General features: G+C 42.4%; 1 protein-coding gene across 2 annotated transcripts in view; it reads left to right on the top strand.

Annotated features, from left to right (window-relative positions):
• Positions 1-1,449: 1,449 nt before the first annotated feature.
• The window catches only part of TCP1 (t-complex 1), a 17,943-nt gene continuing 1,192 nt past the window's right edge, over positions 1,450-18,200 (top strand). Inside the window, exons 1-11 of one of the 2 annotated variants that reach the window (XM_081314686.1) lie at positions 1,450-1,677; positions 6,399-6,484; positions 7,894-8,022; positions 9,656-9,753; positions 11,011-11,121; positions 11,298-11,479; positions 12,413-12,539; positions 15,443-15,618; positions 15,767-15,890; positions 16,181-16,373; positions 16,647-16,810. In XM_081314686.1, coding sequence (XP_081170812.1) covers positions 1,608-1,677; positions 6,399-6,484; positions 7,894-8,022; positions 9,656-9,753; positions 11,011-11,121; positions 11,298-11,479; positions 12,413-12,539; positions 15,443-15,618; positions 15,767-15,890; positions 16,181-16,373; positions 16,647-16,810 — 1,460 coding nt within the window. In that variant the 5' untranslated portion in view covers positions 1,450-1,607. Of the gene's footprint in view, positions 1,678-6,398; positions 6,485-7,893; positions 8,023-9,221; positions 9,531-9,655; positions 9,754-11,010; positions 11,122-11,297; positions 11,480-12,412; positions 12,540-15,442; positions 15,619-15,766; positions 15,891-16,180; positions 16,374-16,646; positions 16,811-18,200 lie in introns of those variants that run through there. The other variant, XM_081314687.1, reaches the window with a different exon arrangement.

The raw sequence follows: 18,200 nt of genomic DNA, 5'->3' as shown, positions 1-18,200 counted from the left end.
AGCACGTAAAAATGCAAGTAGAAAAATAGGGACCACTACGGTGGGAAGGTAACAGCGTTCCGTGTGCCTTTGGCGTCTAGTCATGCCGGCCACATGACCACGGAGACGTCCTCAGACAAGCGCTGGCTCTTCGGCTTTGAAACGGAGATGAGCACCGGCCCCTAGAGTCGGAAATGACTAGCACGCATGTGCGGGGGAAACTTTACCTTTACCTTTACCTTTACCTGTTGAGATAGCCAGCATACTTTTTTTCAGTATTAGAAAATCATCCAGTGTTATCTTAAAGTAAAGGTAAAGTTTCCCCCGCACATGCGTGCTAGTCATTTCCAACTCTAGGGGCCAGTGCTCATCTCCATTTCAAAGCTGAAGAGCCAGCATTTGTCCGAGGACGTCTCCGTGGTCATGTGGCCGGCATGACTAGACGCCAAAGGCGCACGGAACGCTGTTACCTTCCCACCGTAGTGGTCCCTATTTTTCTACTTGCATTTTTATGTGCTTTCGAACTGCTAGGTTGGCAGAAGCTGGGACGAGTAACAGGCGCTCACTCTGCTACGCGGCACTTGGGATTCGACCCGCCAAACTGCCGATCTACAAGCTCAGCATCCTAACCCACTGAGCCACCGCGTCCCTTTGTGTTATCTTAACCGGGGAGCAATTCTGAGTCAGAAAAAGCTGGCTCTGTAGTCCTGTATACATCTGTATACGATTGGAAGTGAACAGATTGACTCAGCCTCCCATCCTTCTGAGGTCGGTAAAATGAGGACCCAGATTGTTGGGGGCAATATGCTGATTCTGTAAACCGCTTAGAGGGCTGTAAAACACTGTGAAGCGGTATACAAGTCTGAGTGCTATTGCTAGTCTATACGATCTTACAACTTCTCCAAGAATAACCGAAATTGCAAACATTCAAATATCAGACTAATAAACGCTTGGGGATCTCTAAGCAGCATCTACAAATGAGTGTGTAATTGTTGGGATGCCGCTTTTCCTTTTTTGTCTCTCTATTTAGGTGAGTTTGAGATTCAAAGGAAGCACTTAATTTATATCCGGTGCAACCTTGCTTTGGAAAAAGACCACGTGATCGCGTACTTTATGTAACCTTTATGTACTGGTTCAGTGTTTTAAAAAGCCTTTGCGGAACGGAATCTTAAATCTAGTTTGATCGGCTGTTATAAGGAACAAAGACGTCGTTGATCATTCCTTTTATGGACCATTCTTTTCATTTGTGTTTCTTTTTGAAACGACGAACCCCGTAAGCTAGCCGCAGCCCTTAACACCCTACTTGAAGGAAGCGACTACTCTAATCCGCAATAGAATCTTCTAGAACACATTGACCCACCCGTCTGTTCTCATTGGTCGTCCCGCGGAAAAAAGGGTGGGTCATTTGTGGCCCGGTCGCCAATCGTCTTCAAAGACCCAACGGGCCGAGCTGGAGAGTTCGTTTCTTTTTTCTATGTCACGCTAGTTTTTACGACAGCCGATTCGCGTTTCATTGGTCGATAAGGCTTATCGCCGAGGGGCGGAGCTACCCAGAAGGCCTTGCCTCGCCGTCCGCAATCCCTGCAGGCTCGAGCGCGTTGCCGCCTTGGTCTCTTTTGTCCGGGAAAATGGCGCTGGAGGGGCCTTTGACGGTCTTTGGGGAGCGGACCACCGGCGACAACGTCCGGACGCAAAACGGTAAACTCAAAAAGCTTTTTTTTTTCCCTCAGGCTTTTTAACCCGGCACGGTCGGGAGTCACCGGAGAGTTAACGGTCAGGTGGCCGTCGGCGGCGCGTGGGCGCGGGCCTCGACCAGGGCCGGCCATGCTGTCTTTTGAACTCGCGGTTTCGCGAGCAGGATGAGCCGGTCTGGGTGCGAAGTCGGCCCCGCGGAAGCAAAGCGGTGGTTGCCGACCGGCGGCACGTGTTTTCCTAACCCCCCCAAAGGGAAGAAGGGTGGCGGCGCCGGCGCCTTTTTTTTAAGTTGCGGGCGAGGATGAGGAAAGAGGGGCCGCTTTTTAGGAGCCGTACGGCCCTTGGCTGCCCAGTTGTGGTTGTGCTCCACGACGTAAGGCCTGAGATAACTGCCTGAGATGCTGTCTGCGCTGCAACTGACTGACATCCAGTTTATTTATTTATTTATTTATTTATTTATTTATTTATTTATTTATTTAATAATATTTCTATACCGCCCTTCTCCCGCAGGACTCAGGGCGGTGAACAGGGCAAGAATAAAAATACAAATTACAAAAGTTAAAACTAAATTAAATAAATGCCCACATACTAAAATAGATATTTAAAACCTAATAAATAGCAATAGCAAACCCCCCCCACCCCCCCTTGATCCCCTCATCAGGCCAGGCCAGCTTGTTCAAAAAAGTATGTTTTTAGCTCGCGGCGAAAGGAGCGAAGGTCGGGCGCCGTCCGGAGCTCAACCGGGAGCTGATTCCATAGCTCCGGGGTGCCCACAGAGAAGGATCTCCCCCTGGGGGCCACCAGTCGACATTCTCTGACCGGAGGCACCCTGAGGAGGCCCTCTCTGTGGGAACGCACAGGGCGGAGGGAAGTCGATGCCGGCAGCAGGTGTTCCCTCAGGTACTCCGGACCCCTGCCATGTAGGGCTTTGAATACCATTACTAGTACCTTGAATCTCACCCGGAAGGCAACTGGTAACCAATGCAGCTCACGGAGCAGAGGTGTAACGTGGGAGTATCGGGAGACTCCCAACACAACTCTCGCGGCTGCATTCTGTACCAGTTGGAGCTTCCGGGTGGTCCTCAAGGGCAGCCCCATGTAGAGAGCGTTGCAGTAGTCAAGTCGAGAGGTCACGAGCGCATGAGTGACCGTGCATAGATCATCCCGGCTTAGATAGGGTCGCAACTGGCGAACCTGGGCGAAAGCCCCCCTAGTCACAGCCATTATATGGTCTTCCAGGGTGAGCCGTGAATCTAGGAGGACTCCCAAGTTGCGAGCCCTATCTACGGGGGGTAATAATTCACCCCCCATAGTAAGAGGTGGAATGTCCGAATAAACCCGGGATGAAGGTATGCAAAGCCACTCGGTCTTGTCGGGGTTGAGTTGAAGTCTGTTCCTCCCCATCCAGACCCGAACCGCCTCCAGGCAACGGGACATCACGTTGAGGGCATCACTGGGGTGGTTTGGGGTCGAAAGGAAAAGCTGGGTATCATCAGCATACTGATGATACCCAACTCCAAAACCACGAATGATCTCACCCAGCGGTTTCATGTAGATGTTGAACAGGAGAGGCGAGAGGACCGACCCCTGAGGAACTCCACAAATGAGAAACCTCGCGGTCGACCTCTGCCCTCCTGCCAACACCGACTGCGAGCGTCCCTGGAGATAGGAGGAGAACCACTGTAAAACTGTGCCTCCCACTCCCAATCCCCTGAGACGCCGCAGCAAGATACCATGGTCGATGGTATCGAAAGCCGCTGAGAGGTCTAACAGGACCAGAACAGAGGAATGCCCCCTGTCCCGAGCCCTCCAGAGATCATTCACCAGCGCGACCAATGCCGTCTCCGTGCTGTACCCGGGCCTGAAACCCGATTGGTACGGGTCTAGATAATCCGCTTCATCCAGGACCAGAGGGAGCTGATGTGCCACCACACTCTCAACAACCTTCGCAAGAAAGCGAAGGTTGGAGACAGGACGAAAGTTGTTCAATACAGCTGGGTCCAAGGCAGGCTTCTTGAGGAGAGGCCTCACCACCGCCTCTTTCAAGACGGCGGGGAAGCTACCCTCACTCAGAGAAGCCGATATAACTGCCTGGAACCAGCTGCGTGTCCTCTCCCGGGCTGCATAGACCAGCCAGGAAGGGCACGGGTCCAATAAACATGTGGTGGTGCTCAGCCTCCCCATGATCCTGTCCACTTCCTCCGGAGTCACAGAATCAAACTCCTCCCAGGTGATATCGACAAGACCGCCCGCGTCCTGCTTGACAGACTCTGCCCAGTCAGAGTCCAAACCGGTCCGAATCCGAGCGATTTTGTCCGACAGATGCTGGTTAAACTCCTCGGCACGACCCTGCAAGGGTTCCTCCCTCACCTCCTGATTCAGGAGGGAGCGAGTCACCCTAAACAGGGCGGCCGGGCGATTATCTGCGGACGCGATAAGGGTGGCGAAGTGGTTAGACCTCGCCTCCCTTATCGCAGCGAGATAAGACCTAGTGTAGGTTCTTAGTCGCAATCGGTCGGGTTCGGATCGGCTGGATCTCCAATCACTCTCTAGGCCCCGTCTCCGACGCTTCATCTCCCGGAGCTCCGCGGAAAACCATGGAGCTCGACGGGATCTGCACCGGGTCAGGGGCCGCAGGGGTACAACTCGGTCAAGGGCCTCAGTGGCTGCCCTTTCCCAGGCTTCCACTAGGGCATCTGCCGAGCTGTGAGCAAGGGAGGCAGGTGGGGACCCCAGCGCCGCCTGGAACCTCTGGGGATCCATTAAGCGTCTGGGGCGGTACCATTTAATTGGTTCCACACTCCCATGGCGGGGGGTGGCAAAATGGAAGACCAGCCGCAGGAGATGATGATCGGTCCATGACAGGGGCATAACAATTGGGGAGCCCCCACCAAGATCATCTAACCACCGTCCAGATAAGAAAACTAAGTCAAGAGTGTGACCTCCCTCATGAGTCGGTCCCGAAATTACTTGCGTCAGGTCCATGGCCGTCATGGAAGCCATGAACTCCCGAGCCAACTCAGATGATCCTCCCAGCGATGGTAGATTGAAGTCCCCCAAAACTATAAGTTTCGGGAACTCAATCACCAACCCAGAGAGGACATCGAGAAGCTCAGGCAGGGCTGCTGCTATGTTATCTCTTGATTCTCACGTGGGAGAACTTCAGTCACGCCCCGTGTGAATTGGTTAGTTTACTGACCGGGGTTTAGAGCCTGGATCGCTTCCCTTATAAAGTACACTGGCAGTTGAGAAGCAGCGTTGTTAATCCCATCTGGATGCAGTGGTCTCTAGGGGAAAGATAGGTTATCCGTGGTTATCTATGAGCGTTTTAAAATTGCTATAGAAAACAGACCGAATATGTTCAGCTATTTAAAAGTAAGCTTGAGAGCCGAAACATTTTGGTCCTTAACTGTTACACCGTAATTTTTTCAGAATGAGATTTTTTCCTTTACGTTCCATCAAAATCTCTCGTGAAGAATGTTAGTTCTTCTCTTGAAGTTAGAGGTGTTTAAATTAAACGTCTCAATTTCTGGAAGACATTTCAAAGACATAACAGTCCTGTAAAGAGGGTTACCACAGTTTCTATTTAAATATCCATGTCTCTTTCTGCTCCTGCAAGAAATATATGCAGAGCAGGCTGTCGTAGAAAATAAATTGTATTGGATTCAGTTTTGATTATTGTATTATTCAGTATTGTATTGCAGTTTATTCAGTATTGTATTGAAGTTAAAGTTTGAAGGTTTAGGGAGACAGCAACCACTTTTGTGGTGTTAAGCAAACCATGTTTCCATGTGGTTACCAAGAGTCCAGCTGTACTACAAGACTGCTTTACTGATTAGTAACACGTTAGAGAAGAAAACATAAATGCCGTCTCTTTTACTCTGGATCCTATGGTGATATGCATTTATGTGCCTCTTGTTTCAGTGTTAAGAGACATTTAAAAATAGATTTTCATAATCCAACTATATATGAGAGATTTTTTTAAAAAAAAATGCTGTTATATTTCAATCTACTAGATCAGGGGTATTAAACTGCCGGCCTGTGGATCTGTCGCATAATACGGAGGCTGCACCCACCCCAGCTCTGGCAATGCAAAAAATATGATTCAGCAAGTTTGACACCTGTGTACTAGATTGCCATACATTTCTCTTATTAAAATAGTTCTAGAAGAAATTGCTAGATGTTATGTCCCATTGTACTGACTCTTATTTGCACTACAAAATAAGAGATAATCCTTATGGGATAAATAAATGTCTGTCACAGTCTGATGGAGAAGAATGAATATCAGCTTCTTTCTATATGAAATGGCAGAACAAAGCATTACAAAGACAAGTCTGACATTTTTAAGACTGAATCATGTTGTTCCTTTGTTAGTAGCTGATGCAAAGAACCTGAAGTTAATTATGCACAAAAGTCTTCATAATGGTCTAAGTTTTGATAATAAGCTGAATGGCTGGTTCACAAACTCTGGCCTGTGTATAAAACGTCTGCTTAGTGTAAGTTACAGCATAGTCTGTTTTGAAATTCAACTACAAAATACATTTGTGTATGTAAATTTATGCTGTTAAACCCTAAACAAAGTAATTGCCAATTTTATTGCCCAAAGCTATTTGCTATTTTTAAAAATATTTAAAAGCATATATTTAGCACTTGAATTGCATCAGTTAAAATTTTAGGGAACAATTCTGTTTGTGAAGAAAAAAATATCTGTTTTGTTAAAACAGTTACAGCTGCTGCTTCAATTGCCAATATTGTAAAGAGTTCACTGGGTCCGGTTGGCTTGGATAAAATGCTGGTGGATGACATTGGTGTAAGTAGATCTTCCTTTTTGAAACTACCAATAGAACATAATTTGTCTTAATTTTAAAAGAAGAAAGCTGAACAATCATTATATTCAAGGTAGCTAACTAATATGGTGAGAGATGGATAGGTAGGATTTTTCTCCACCCCAAGATTCTATTCACGTCTCCCTAATCTGGGAAAGAAGAAAAAAACCCTTTACCCCTACTTCTGTGTATATGTAGTCTTCACACAGATGTCAGAGAAGGTAGTTTAGAATACTCGGAAATCTTTTCACAAATAACCAAAATTATAGCTTCTTTTGCTGTAGGAATAGCAAAAAAAAAAAAATCTTGGTAGCAGTTTTTGGACTGCCTCACTAAGTCAACATTTATTTTAAATTTTGTATTTCTAAAATAAATAGAAACAGAAATAGAAACAGAACAAAAACAGGATAAATAGAATGAAATAAAAAAACCTTTTAGCCAAAGATAGCATGATAGAAGTATTCCAGTATTTGAGGGGCTGCCACAAAGAAAAGGGCATCAAACTATTCTCCAAAGCACCAGAGGGCAGGACAAGAAGCAATGGTTGGAAACTGACCAAAGAGAGAAGCAACCTGGAATTAAGGAGAAACTTCCAAACAGCGAGGACGATTAATCAGTGGAACAGCTTCCTTCAGAAATCGTGGGCGCTCCATGAGTGGAGATTTTTAAGAAGAGACTAGACAGTCACGTGTCTGAAATGGTATTGGTTCTCCTGCTCAAGCAGGGGGCTGGACTAGAAGACCTCCAAAGTCCCTTCCAGCTTCACTTCTATTCCTTTGCTAAAGGAAAAGAGAGATGCTGCTTTGGCTTCAGTTTGATAGTTTCACACTGATGATTCCATATCAGGAAAATATTTTCTGTTACTTTGGGCTAGTTACAGTCAGCCCAACCCACTTCACAGGTGGTTGGTTTTATGGAAAATAGGAAGAGGAAGGAGGATTAAATATGTTATTTATAAAAATACGGGCAGGATGAAACTAAATATTAATTCTAGACCTTAATAAGGACAATAGCTTATTCTTACACATTTATTTATTTTAATAAATTTATATAGCCATCCAACACATAGGTAGCTCTGGATAGCTTACAAAATTTTAAAAACCCACCATATAACCCTCTCTACTCCCACCCCCCACAGCATCAACAACACAATCAAATCAGCCACTTGATTGGCTCTGTATCCATTTATAGTCACCAGGCCCATTGACAAAACGATGGTTTTTAGGGTATACATTATGCAGAAAAGTAGCTATCATTTAGTAGCACCTACAACTGGATTGTTAGATATATGATGGTTAAATAGCTAAATACATCACTAATTGAAAGGCAGTTATTTTGTGATCCCAATCAGTATTAAGCTGCATGAATGATTTTTGTGTATTTGGACTATTAGGATGTGACCATTACTAATGATGGTGCAACTATTCTGAAGCTGTTGGAGGTAGAGCATCCTGCTGCAAAAGTACTGTGTGAACTAGCAGAATTGCAAGACAAAGAAGTTGGAGATGGGACTACTTCTGTGGTATGTATGGGCATATCAACATTGAAGTAGCGTTATTAGTATTTAAAACTTACATTTTAAAATGCAAGTATGTGAAATTAACCTCTGCCCCTTTTATTAATGGCAAACACTAACTTATTGTACCAAAACAGGATAATTAGCTCTGGCACTGTCTTCAGTTAAAATACAGTCTCACTTGGATAGGAAGAAATAATATGATGTATCCTCAGAGAAGATACAATTCTAATTCCATTTTCAAGGCTACTTAAGTTTCCCTCTAAAAAAATGAAACAAAAACTTTCCCATTTAACTACCATTTATTTTCTCTACAAAATAAATGGCTATGCTGATGGGATAAAGGAATAACTGCCAAAGTCTGAAGGAGAAGACCTAACAATTATCTTTTTCCTATATGAAGTGGCAGAACATAGAACAATTTTAATTCTATAAAGGTAGTCCTAAAGCATTTGTTCAGTGACTGTTGAAGATATGATGATGCTGAACAAGAAGTTATGGCCAGTTCTTGAAGTTGTGACCATCACTGTCCCCTGCCATCATGTGATCACGATTTGGGTGCTTGACAACTGACTCACAATTACAATGGTCACAGGGTTTTGGAGTTAGATGGTCATCATTTATGATCTTCATTGCTGGCTTACAACAAGCACAATCAATGGAGAAGTCGTCAGGAGATCGCAAATGGTGATCACGGGACTGTGATGCTGCAACTGCATGGGATTCCCCTAATAACTGCAGCTGGAAATGGCTTTTTAAGTTGGCATGGTCATGCAAATGTGCTTTTATGACCACATCACTTAGTGACAGCGTCCCTGGTCCCATTTACTATAGCTAACCAAGGGCTACTTTCAGAAAAAGAAGGCATGTATTTGTCTAATTGTGATGTAATCAACATTACAGTTGAATTGTGACATGTGAGCAACTAACATTTTAATTTCTTGTCTATAGCTAGAGCTTTCTTATTAATCTTGCCACCCTGCTAAAAGAAATGCAAAATTGAGGACAAATAATCATTTTAAACTCTAATGTTGGATTAAATAGTTTGTGATGCAAGAATTTAAATCCAGAAAATGTTCTTAGGCTCCCGAGGTAACTCTAGGGTAGTCTTCCCAAGAGAGGTCCCCTGGGGATATTTTTGCAAGTACATGCCAATGTCCTTGGCTATTCTGGCTCAGACTTTTAGTTGCAGTCAACAGCATCTAAAACGTCAGCTAAAGGCCTGTGTGCTTCCTTGTCTTCAATGGGGCAAAAAAATTTTCAGATTATTTTTTTGTCTTCTTGGGTTCGTCCTATCTCCTTGACTTCTGATTAATTTGTGATTATATTCCATGATCGTAGAGAATATGATATAACACTTTCAATGTTGAAAATTTCCAGTAATGCTCAAAATGAGATGTTCTGCACAGCTTCAGGCTCAACAGTACTCAAAACAAAAAGTTCTATACACCTGTAGCTTGGACCGAATGTTAGAGAAAGTTGAATATCACTGCCTCTTGAAGCAAATGCAATTTGTAAGTTTTCCAAGAATGTCTTTCATTTGCTGGAGTGAAAGTTTATGTAGTTTGTTTTTTTTACTGTTTGTATCAAGGGCATAACTTTCACAGAGTAGTTTTAAATTAAATGTTCTTTTTCATAGGTAATTGTTGCTGCAGAACTTTTGAAAAATGCAGATGAATTGGTGAAACAGAAAATACATCCGACTTCTGTCATTAGTGGATATCGTCTTGCTTGCAAGTAAGACCTACTGAAGCACTTCAAATGAGCAATTGTATAAAATTTGCCTGTTAACTTTTACAATTAAGTTTCAAAGTATCACCCAATTCATTTTTTCTTTAATCATTATAGCATTTTTCAAATATTGATGGCCCACATATCACTTTTCAAATATTGATGACCTCTCCTGTCAGTCATGAGGAACAGATAGAGCCCTTTCACTGAGAGTACTATGGTGGTGGAATGCTTTATCTGCCCCCAAAAACAAGCAGCTGGAAAGGTGGTTTTGGACCTAGATGCAAGCAGGTGTTTATGAGTGAGCAAGTAAAAGATGAAATCAACATTGCTTTGTCAGTATAGATCAGGGGTCTTCAAACTTGGCCCTTTTATGACTTGTGGACTTCAACTCCCAGAATTCCTCAGCCAGGCAGCCTGGCTGAGGAATTCTGGTAGTTGAAGTCCACAAGTCATAAAAGGGCCAAGTGAAGACCCCTGGTATAGATTTTCCCCTTCAATGGAAAGAGGATTGTTACTGTCATGATGTTTGAGATTTGTTAAAACTCTTTGTGCTACCTATACCCCAGTTGTGATTCAGTAAAACATAAGCGCTTGGGGGCAAGATAGCCAACAATGGTCTATTGACAGGGAACAATTTTTATACTGTCCCCATTTATGGCTTTTGACCAAACAAATATTTGTCTTTATATAACTATAACTCTACCCCACAGTATTTTGGTCCTGGTTTTTAATTTACTTAATTTTGGTTCAATTTATATTTAATGTTTTAATATTTTATCAATCTTGTCAGGGCTTTGGTTAGAATATAGAATTGATCTATAATAACTGTCCATGAAACTTTTAAATTTCAAAGCTTATATGTTTAATGATTAAGTGCAATATAGATATAATATGCTATGTTTAAAAAATTAGATTTTTAAATGTTTAGTAATATGTTTTAAAATATTAGCATAGAAATAAATTCAGGGCCATTGAAAAAGTAAATTTGACATATTTTATTTTTCTAATCTGTACACAACTTACTGTTCGGGGGACAGAACATTCTGGTTCTTTTCTTCTGAAAAACTCCAGAAGTAAATAGTTGGTCTACTCACCAGAATAGCCAGAACAATAGAATCTGGAAGAAAATAGAACTCCTGTTTTTCCCTGAAATACTAAGTTTTGCACACTCCTATTTATATTCACTTTAATCAACATTTCTAAGTTGAAAACATTCGTTTTGAATTCTGACTATTCCATGAAAATTCTTTTCCCCAACAGGGAGGCAGTTCGTTACATCAATGAAAATTTGGTTATTAACTCAGATGAGCTGGGCAAAGACTGTCTTATTAATGCAGCAAAAACATCAATGTCATCCAAAATCATAGGAGTGTATCCTTTCACAGAGTAAATTAGGAACTGGTATTGTGTAGAAATCAGGTACTGACTGAAGTATCTAATTTCTGAAGAAAAAATGGCATTTTTATTACCATTTGTAATTCTCAGTGGTGTGAGGGGATTTACATTTCATGTATTCACCTATGTTAACCTTAACAGTGTTCTTGTAGTGACAGTGACTTCTTTGCCAATATGGTAGTAGATGCTGTACTTGCAGTAAAATACACAGACCAAAAGGGACAACCACATTATCCTATCAGCTCTATCAATGTTTTGAAGGCACATGGTCGCAGTCAGAAAGAGAGTATTCTTGTAAATGGCTATGCATTAAACTGTGTTGTGGGATCCCAAGGTAAGATCAGTTCCCCCCAATAAAATAGAACATGGATGCAATTTTAAAAGTTATTGCAATTTTATATCTGTATGTAAACATTTTTTTTGGAAATGGTCTTTTTGACTGATAAGCCGGCTAGAAGACATAGAGGTTGGAATTATTTTACACATTTGTAATATAGTTGAGGCAAGTATCTTCAGATTGAGTTTCCTTCCCCTTTGCTTGAATGGAGATGACTTTCCTAAATTAGGTCTCTATTTTCCCTATCAGGGTAAGGTATGAAACTTCAGTTAGGTATAAGTGGAGTTCCATTATATCACTCAGTTTATCTTTAACTTAACTCAGTTTAACATTATATTACTCACTCTAGCTTTTCCCTCCTAAATTGCCTGAAAAGATCAGGGTAGAAAGTAATATTTAAAAGACAGAGAAAGGTGATAATATTCAGAATGGAACACACAAATTCTTGGTTATAAATGTACTCTCCCCAAAGGATATGGGGGAAGTTTTTGTCTCCACAAGAAAAATAATTGTTTTATACATCTCTTTGGAAAGAGAATTTTCCGTAAATTGACATAAGAATATTGATGATTGTGCAAGATTAATATTAAAGAGGGTGGTTTGACGATCTCTCAGAAAGTTAACTTCTCATTTTGGTAGTAATCAAGGGGAAGTACGATGCATTTGATGTATGCAATGGTATTCCTTCAAAAACTTGGAAGCTTTGGTGAATTTCAAATATTTTAAGATGGATTATTTAGTTTGGCCTCACTGTTTATAATGGAGTGGGACCTCTTTCCCATTTGTGAAAGTATATACAGTTAGTTTTCATAAACTATACTTATTAAAGTCAATAGGAGAAGCAAACCAAGGGATACTTACGAAAAAAAGGTATCACTGTGTTTTTAAATGCATTATATGGAATTGTAAGAGCATTTCTTTTTCTTTTAGGTATGCCTAAGAGAATAGTTAACGCCAAAATTGCATGCCTTGATTTCAGCCTACAGAAAACTAAAATGAAGCTTGGTGTTCAGGTGGTAATCACAGACCCAGAAAAACTGGATCAGATTAGACAGAGGTATTCTATAAAGACCTTTTTTTAAACTAAAATGAGTTTTGAAATAGGAAATATAAACAAATCTGTACATTTCCATCATTTGTCCCACGCGTATTAAGAGAATGGCATCTTAAATACAAATTTTTTTTTATTTAAAAAGTTTTACAATACATTTTGACTTTAATCCCCCCCTCCCCCACCCCTATCCAACCCTCCCTATCCCTCTCCCCCACTCCCTCCTCCCCCCCCGACTTCCCAGAGCTAAATACAGGGCACAAAATCGAAAAACAAACATAAACACCCCTATGTTAACAATAAACTATAAATTCTATCTCTCTCTAGCTCATATAAAATGAGTACAAACAATATTAATATTACAAATAAAGTAGAAAAGAAAAAGAGGAAAACAGAAAAAGAGCTTTACTCAAAATAAATTTTCTTAATCCCAGTCCTTATTCATATTAATTTCAAAAAAAAAAAGAAAAGGAAAAAAAACTTTCACCTGCTATTTGCATTCTCCCACCTTTCTCTAATTTCCAAACAAATTCTCAGTTACGCGCCAAAAACGCCTATCTCTGTTAATCTTAATAATCTCCGACCAAACTAAACTATGATCAAAAACAGTTCTTGCATGTATCACGCCAAATGTCTCGCAGTTCCAAATCATCCTTAAGTTCAAATAAAAGTTCAAATAAAAAGAGTATATAAAAAAAGATTTAGGCAATCTCTAAGACAACTTGTTGTTAATTAGGAGCTTACATACCCATTCTTAGTTCAACACATACTTTAAGTCCATAACCCTAATATACTTTTCTAGCAAGCAAATAACATCAATCTTAAATTGTGTAGAATATTAAAAAAAACTTTCTTTCTCCTCTATAATAATTTTACTCCATTGACATTCTAATCTAAAAATTTAATCAGCAATCTTAACTCCCCAAAACTTTTGGAGCACCTCTGTCATGACCCCCAAAACTTCTTTAGACCGCTCTCCTCCCATATCTTCACTGTAAGCACACTTTGAAGATTCCATAACTTTCTGCTGGTCTTGCTCTTGCTCTCGTCTCGCTCTTCTTAGGGCGGCACGCGTCATCTTCTGGCCTCCTGCAGCAACCGATGAGACTGTGACTTGATCCCCTCCAACACCATTGTCCTCTGTCTGTCTATCTGCAACATCTTGAAGCTTTCCCACACCGTATCCTTTTGCAGCTTCCAAAAATGATAGGGGGGTTGCTTTTAACACATTACTATAAAAATCACGTGCCTGCGCCACAGTAACCAAACGATGTCTTTTACCTTCGTGCGTCGCCACCAATCCAACTGGAATCTCCCATCTAAACTTAATATCACGTTTCTTAAGTTCCTGTACTAGAAATGCAAAATCTTTCCTTCTCCTTAGGATCTTCGGAGGGATCTCTTTTAAAACCAAAACTTCTTGCTCAGCCACTACCAAATTAGTATCATAAGCAGCTTGAATGACTTCATCTCTAATTACTCTCTTTGTAAAATAGACCACCACATCTCTGGGTAACTTCCTCTGTCTTGCAATCCATGAATTTACACGAAAAACTTTGTCCATATTTCCCTCAATTTCAGATGCTGACTGGCCCAGTACCCCTTCCAGAGCCTCAGAAATCAGCTGCTTTAAATCTTCTTTACCATTCTCCTTTAAACCCCTAATTCTAATAGCATACTGCATCTGATTATACTGAACAAGGCTCAATTCTTCGTCCATTTTATCCCTTATATTTTCATTTTCTAATACCTTTGCTTCTAATATAGAGTTCTTTTGACTGAGGTCCTCCACTTTTATATCCAGCTGTAGCACACATTCAGCTACGGATTCAACCATAGACAAGATGTCCACCCTCATTGCTCTCAGCTTCTCTTCCATCTTCTTCTCCAATTTCTCCATTTTCTCCTCCAGCTTTTTCAACTTTTCATCCATCATATCAGACATCAATTGTGCATGCTTTCCAAGAGCGTCTTGTAAATCCTTAAGCGTCAATACCGGGGGAGATGCAGGAGGAAGCAAAGCTTGCAATGAGGTCTCTTGCACCAGGGAAGACCCCGCATTCCGAAGAGCTTTAGAAGTTTTAGCCGCCATCTTCCCCCACTTTCACTTATTACGCACTTTCACTTTAAAGCTATAAATCCATTGAGCTAGAGAGTAAAAATAAAGAGTCCACTTCACCTTGACCTCCTGTACCGCTCTGCCTGCATCTTGATAATCAAAAGTATTTCCTTTTGGCAGGGGTGGTTGCTAACGCCTGGCTCTGCTCCAAAAATCCCAGAGCAGAGGCACTGCGCAGCTCGGAGCAACCCAGGCTTTGGGGGGGCTCATCCTTCAGCCGCCCAAGCTCTCAGCTCAGGCGGCCCGGAAAGCTCAACCCCTACCTGGGGCCTCACCCCCTCCTCTTCTCCCGAGGAGGGGGCTTCAAATCCATCTAAACAGCTGATCGACGCTGTTTACGATGGAAAAACACAGCTGCGGAGCGGGCAGCCCAAAAACGGCTGTCTTTCAGCGTCGCGTCGCCACCGGAAGTCCCTTAAATACAAATTTTGACAAGCAATATAACAGTATTCTGTCAAAATATTATTCTTTCTATATCCAATAGCTACATTAATCTGTAATTTGCAAGATCTGGTTAAGCTCTTTCCTCTTTGCCTGGTAAATGCATTTTTAAAAGTTAGTAATCTCTTTTTTTTTACTGGTAATATCCTGAAGTGTCTTCCTTTAATTAGTTTTGGAAATTAATGATCCAGTGTAACAATGCAGAGATTTCATCTACATTGGAATTTTGAGGAAGGCATGATTAAAGCATTATTTTGACATACTTTCCAATTATTAATTAAAAACTTTTGTGATTTTCTTGAATTTAAGTTTATAGTTCTGTTTACTCAGTGTGTACTTTCTTATGCAGAGAGGCTGACATCACTAAAGAAAAAATTCAGAAGATCTTGGCTACAGGAGCAAATGTTATTTTGACCACTGGGGGCATTGATGATATGTGTCTGAAGTACTTCGGGGATGCTGGTGCTATGGCAGTACGCAGAGTTTTGAAGAAAGACCTTAAACGCATTGCTAAGGCTTCTGGAGGTAATTAGACATCTCTAAATATAATCATGTTTGTCTTGTCAAACAGAGCTTAATTATGTAGATGATTGCTATTGTTAATATTCCTTCAGGCTAGTAGATATAGATATATAAAATTGTGATGATTTATCAAATCTTTACTTTGTATTAGCCACTGTTTGTTCTAATCTGGCAAATCTGGAAGGTGAAGAAACTTTTGAAGCATCAATGCTGGGACAAGCAGAAGAGGTGGTTCAAGAACGAATTTGTGATGACGAATTGATTTTGATTAAAAAGTAAGAAAATACCTACATTGTATAATTTGGAATGGATGCATTTTGTTGCAACCTTTGAAAGTATTTCCCATTTAATTGCTGCCATGCTATTTTCAAATTGTATGAGCAGTTATACGCGTGGGATAAATTACTTTTAGTCCCCCTATAAATGTTGAGACAGTAAATGTCTTGACTTGGTTGATGAACTTTGGACAAACAGAATTCTAGCATTTCCCTACCCTCAAGGTTAGAGATTTATAGTTTGATAATTATTTCACAAGGAAAAAAAATTCTCTCTCTTTCTGAAACAGTACTAAGGCACGGACCTCAGCTGCCATTATATTACGAGGAGCAAATGACTTCATGTGTGATGAAATGGAGAGGTCTTTGCATGATGCTCTTTGTGTGGTCAAAAGAATACTAGAGTCAAAGTCTGTTGTACCTGGAGGTGGTGCGGTTGAAGCAGCACTTTCTATTTATCTAGAAAATTACGCAACTAGCATGGTAAGTTTTTAGTTAACTAAAGTTTAAATTATGTTTTTCGTAGGAAATCAGACTTATATTAACATTCAGTGCTACCTGTATATGAAAAGGACTGGCGGGAGCTATTTAACAAGTCTTATTTCCTGCTTGCTGCAGATCATATTAAAGCTTTATCCTTGGTGGCTATTCAGTCTTTATTTTAGCACATCCAGCAAGTGTAGTTTCATTGCCGTTCTCCATTATTTTATCATATATTAACATAAATATTAATAGAATTTTTCTTGTTTCAATTAGGGATCACGGGAGCAGCTTGCTATAGCAGAATTTGCAAGATCTCTTCTAGTTATTCCAAATACATTAGCAGTTAATGCTGCTCAAGATGCTATAGACCTTGTTGCAAAGCTCAGAGCATTTCACAATGAAGCTCAAGTGAATCCAGATCGCAAAAATTTGAAGTGGTAAGTGTGCATAGAATTGATGGCAGTGTCAGAATATTGATTTGCTTTATGCATTTTTGCTTAATCTTGTTGAATGAAACAGAACTGGGCATTAACATTCAGCATCCTAACCCAAAATGATGCTTATTTTAAGATGCTTGTATACAGAATGTGTTTAAATTAAGTGGTCTTCTATAGGTGACTTATCACTTTATTAGAAGAAATGGGAGTGTTGTGTATATATTTTGGATATGCAAAACCTAGATTTTCAGATGTGGAGTGTTTTTGATAATTCCAGAATGTTCTGGTTTCTTTCTGGATAACACTTGTCTAATTCAGTGCATGGACTGGCAATTTCCTAGAAGTTATCCCCCAAACTGGAAGTGGTTAGTTACCGTATATACTTGAGTATAAGCCGACTCGAGTATAAGCCGAGACCCCCAATTTCACCCCCCAAAAACTGGGAAAAGTTGTTGACTCGAGTATAAGCCGATCCGCCGTTCTGCAAGCCTCCGCCGCCGGCGGAGGCTGGATCCGCGCTCTGCAAGCCTCTGCCGCCAGCAGAGGCTCGATCCGCCATTTTGCAAGCCTGAATACACAGGAATACCCTGTGTGGCCGCGGCTCTCGGGGAAGCCCTGGCTGTCCGCTTCCTCGCTCCACGCTGCCATTCGGGGCCCGCGCGTTCCCCGGGCAAATCGCGGCGCCCAGCAGGCGAGGAAACACGCCCGCTCCAGTCGCCCCCCTTCCCTCAGGAGACGCGAAGCAAGTGACCGCCCGGAGCTTACCGAGGACTTGCGCGCGGCCGAGGCTTCGGTGCTTCCAGGATCGCGCGCACCTCTCCCAAGCCGCCGCCGTCCGGAGACCTGCCGAAGTTTGGGGAGGTGCGCGCGCACCTCCCCAAACGGCAGGTCTCCGGACCTCCGCGCCCTGCCTGCCTGCTTCTTTCCGCTGCGGAAAGAAGCAGGCAGGCAGGGCGCCGAGGAACGGAGACCTGCCGACGTTTGGGGAGGTTTGGGGAGGCGCCCAAACCTCCCCAAACGTCAGGTCTGCGCGGAGGAACGGAGACCTGGGGAGGTTTGGGGAGGCGCCCAAACCTCCCCAAACGTTGGCAGGTCTGCGCGGAGGAACGGAGACCTGGGGAGGTTTGGGGAGGCGCCCAAACCTCCCCAAACGTCGGCAGGAGGAACGGAGACCTGCCGACGTTTGGGGAGGCGCCCAAACCTCCCCAAACGTCGGCAGGAGGAACGGAGACCTGCCGACGTTTGGGGAGGTTTGGGGAGGTGCGCGCGCACCTCCCCAAACCTCCCCAAACTTCGGCAGGTCTCGGACGGCGGTGGCTTGGGAGAGGTGCGCGCGATCCCGGAAGCACCAAAGCCTCGGCCGCGCACAAGTCCTCGGTAAGTTTTTTTG

The sequence above is a fragment of the Vipera berus genome (assembly GCF_964194415.1).
Source record: "Vipera berus genome assembly, chromosome: 1".
NCBI lineage: Eukaryota > Metazoa > Chordata > Lepidosauria > Squamata > Viperidae > Vipera > Vipera berus.
Note: the sequence above shows the minus strand (reverse complement) of the source record. Positions and strands in the feature narration are given on the sequence as shown.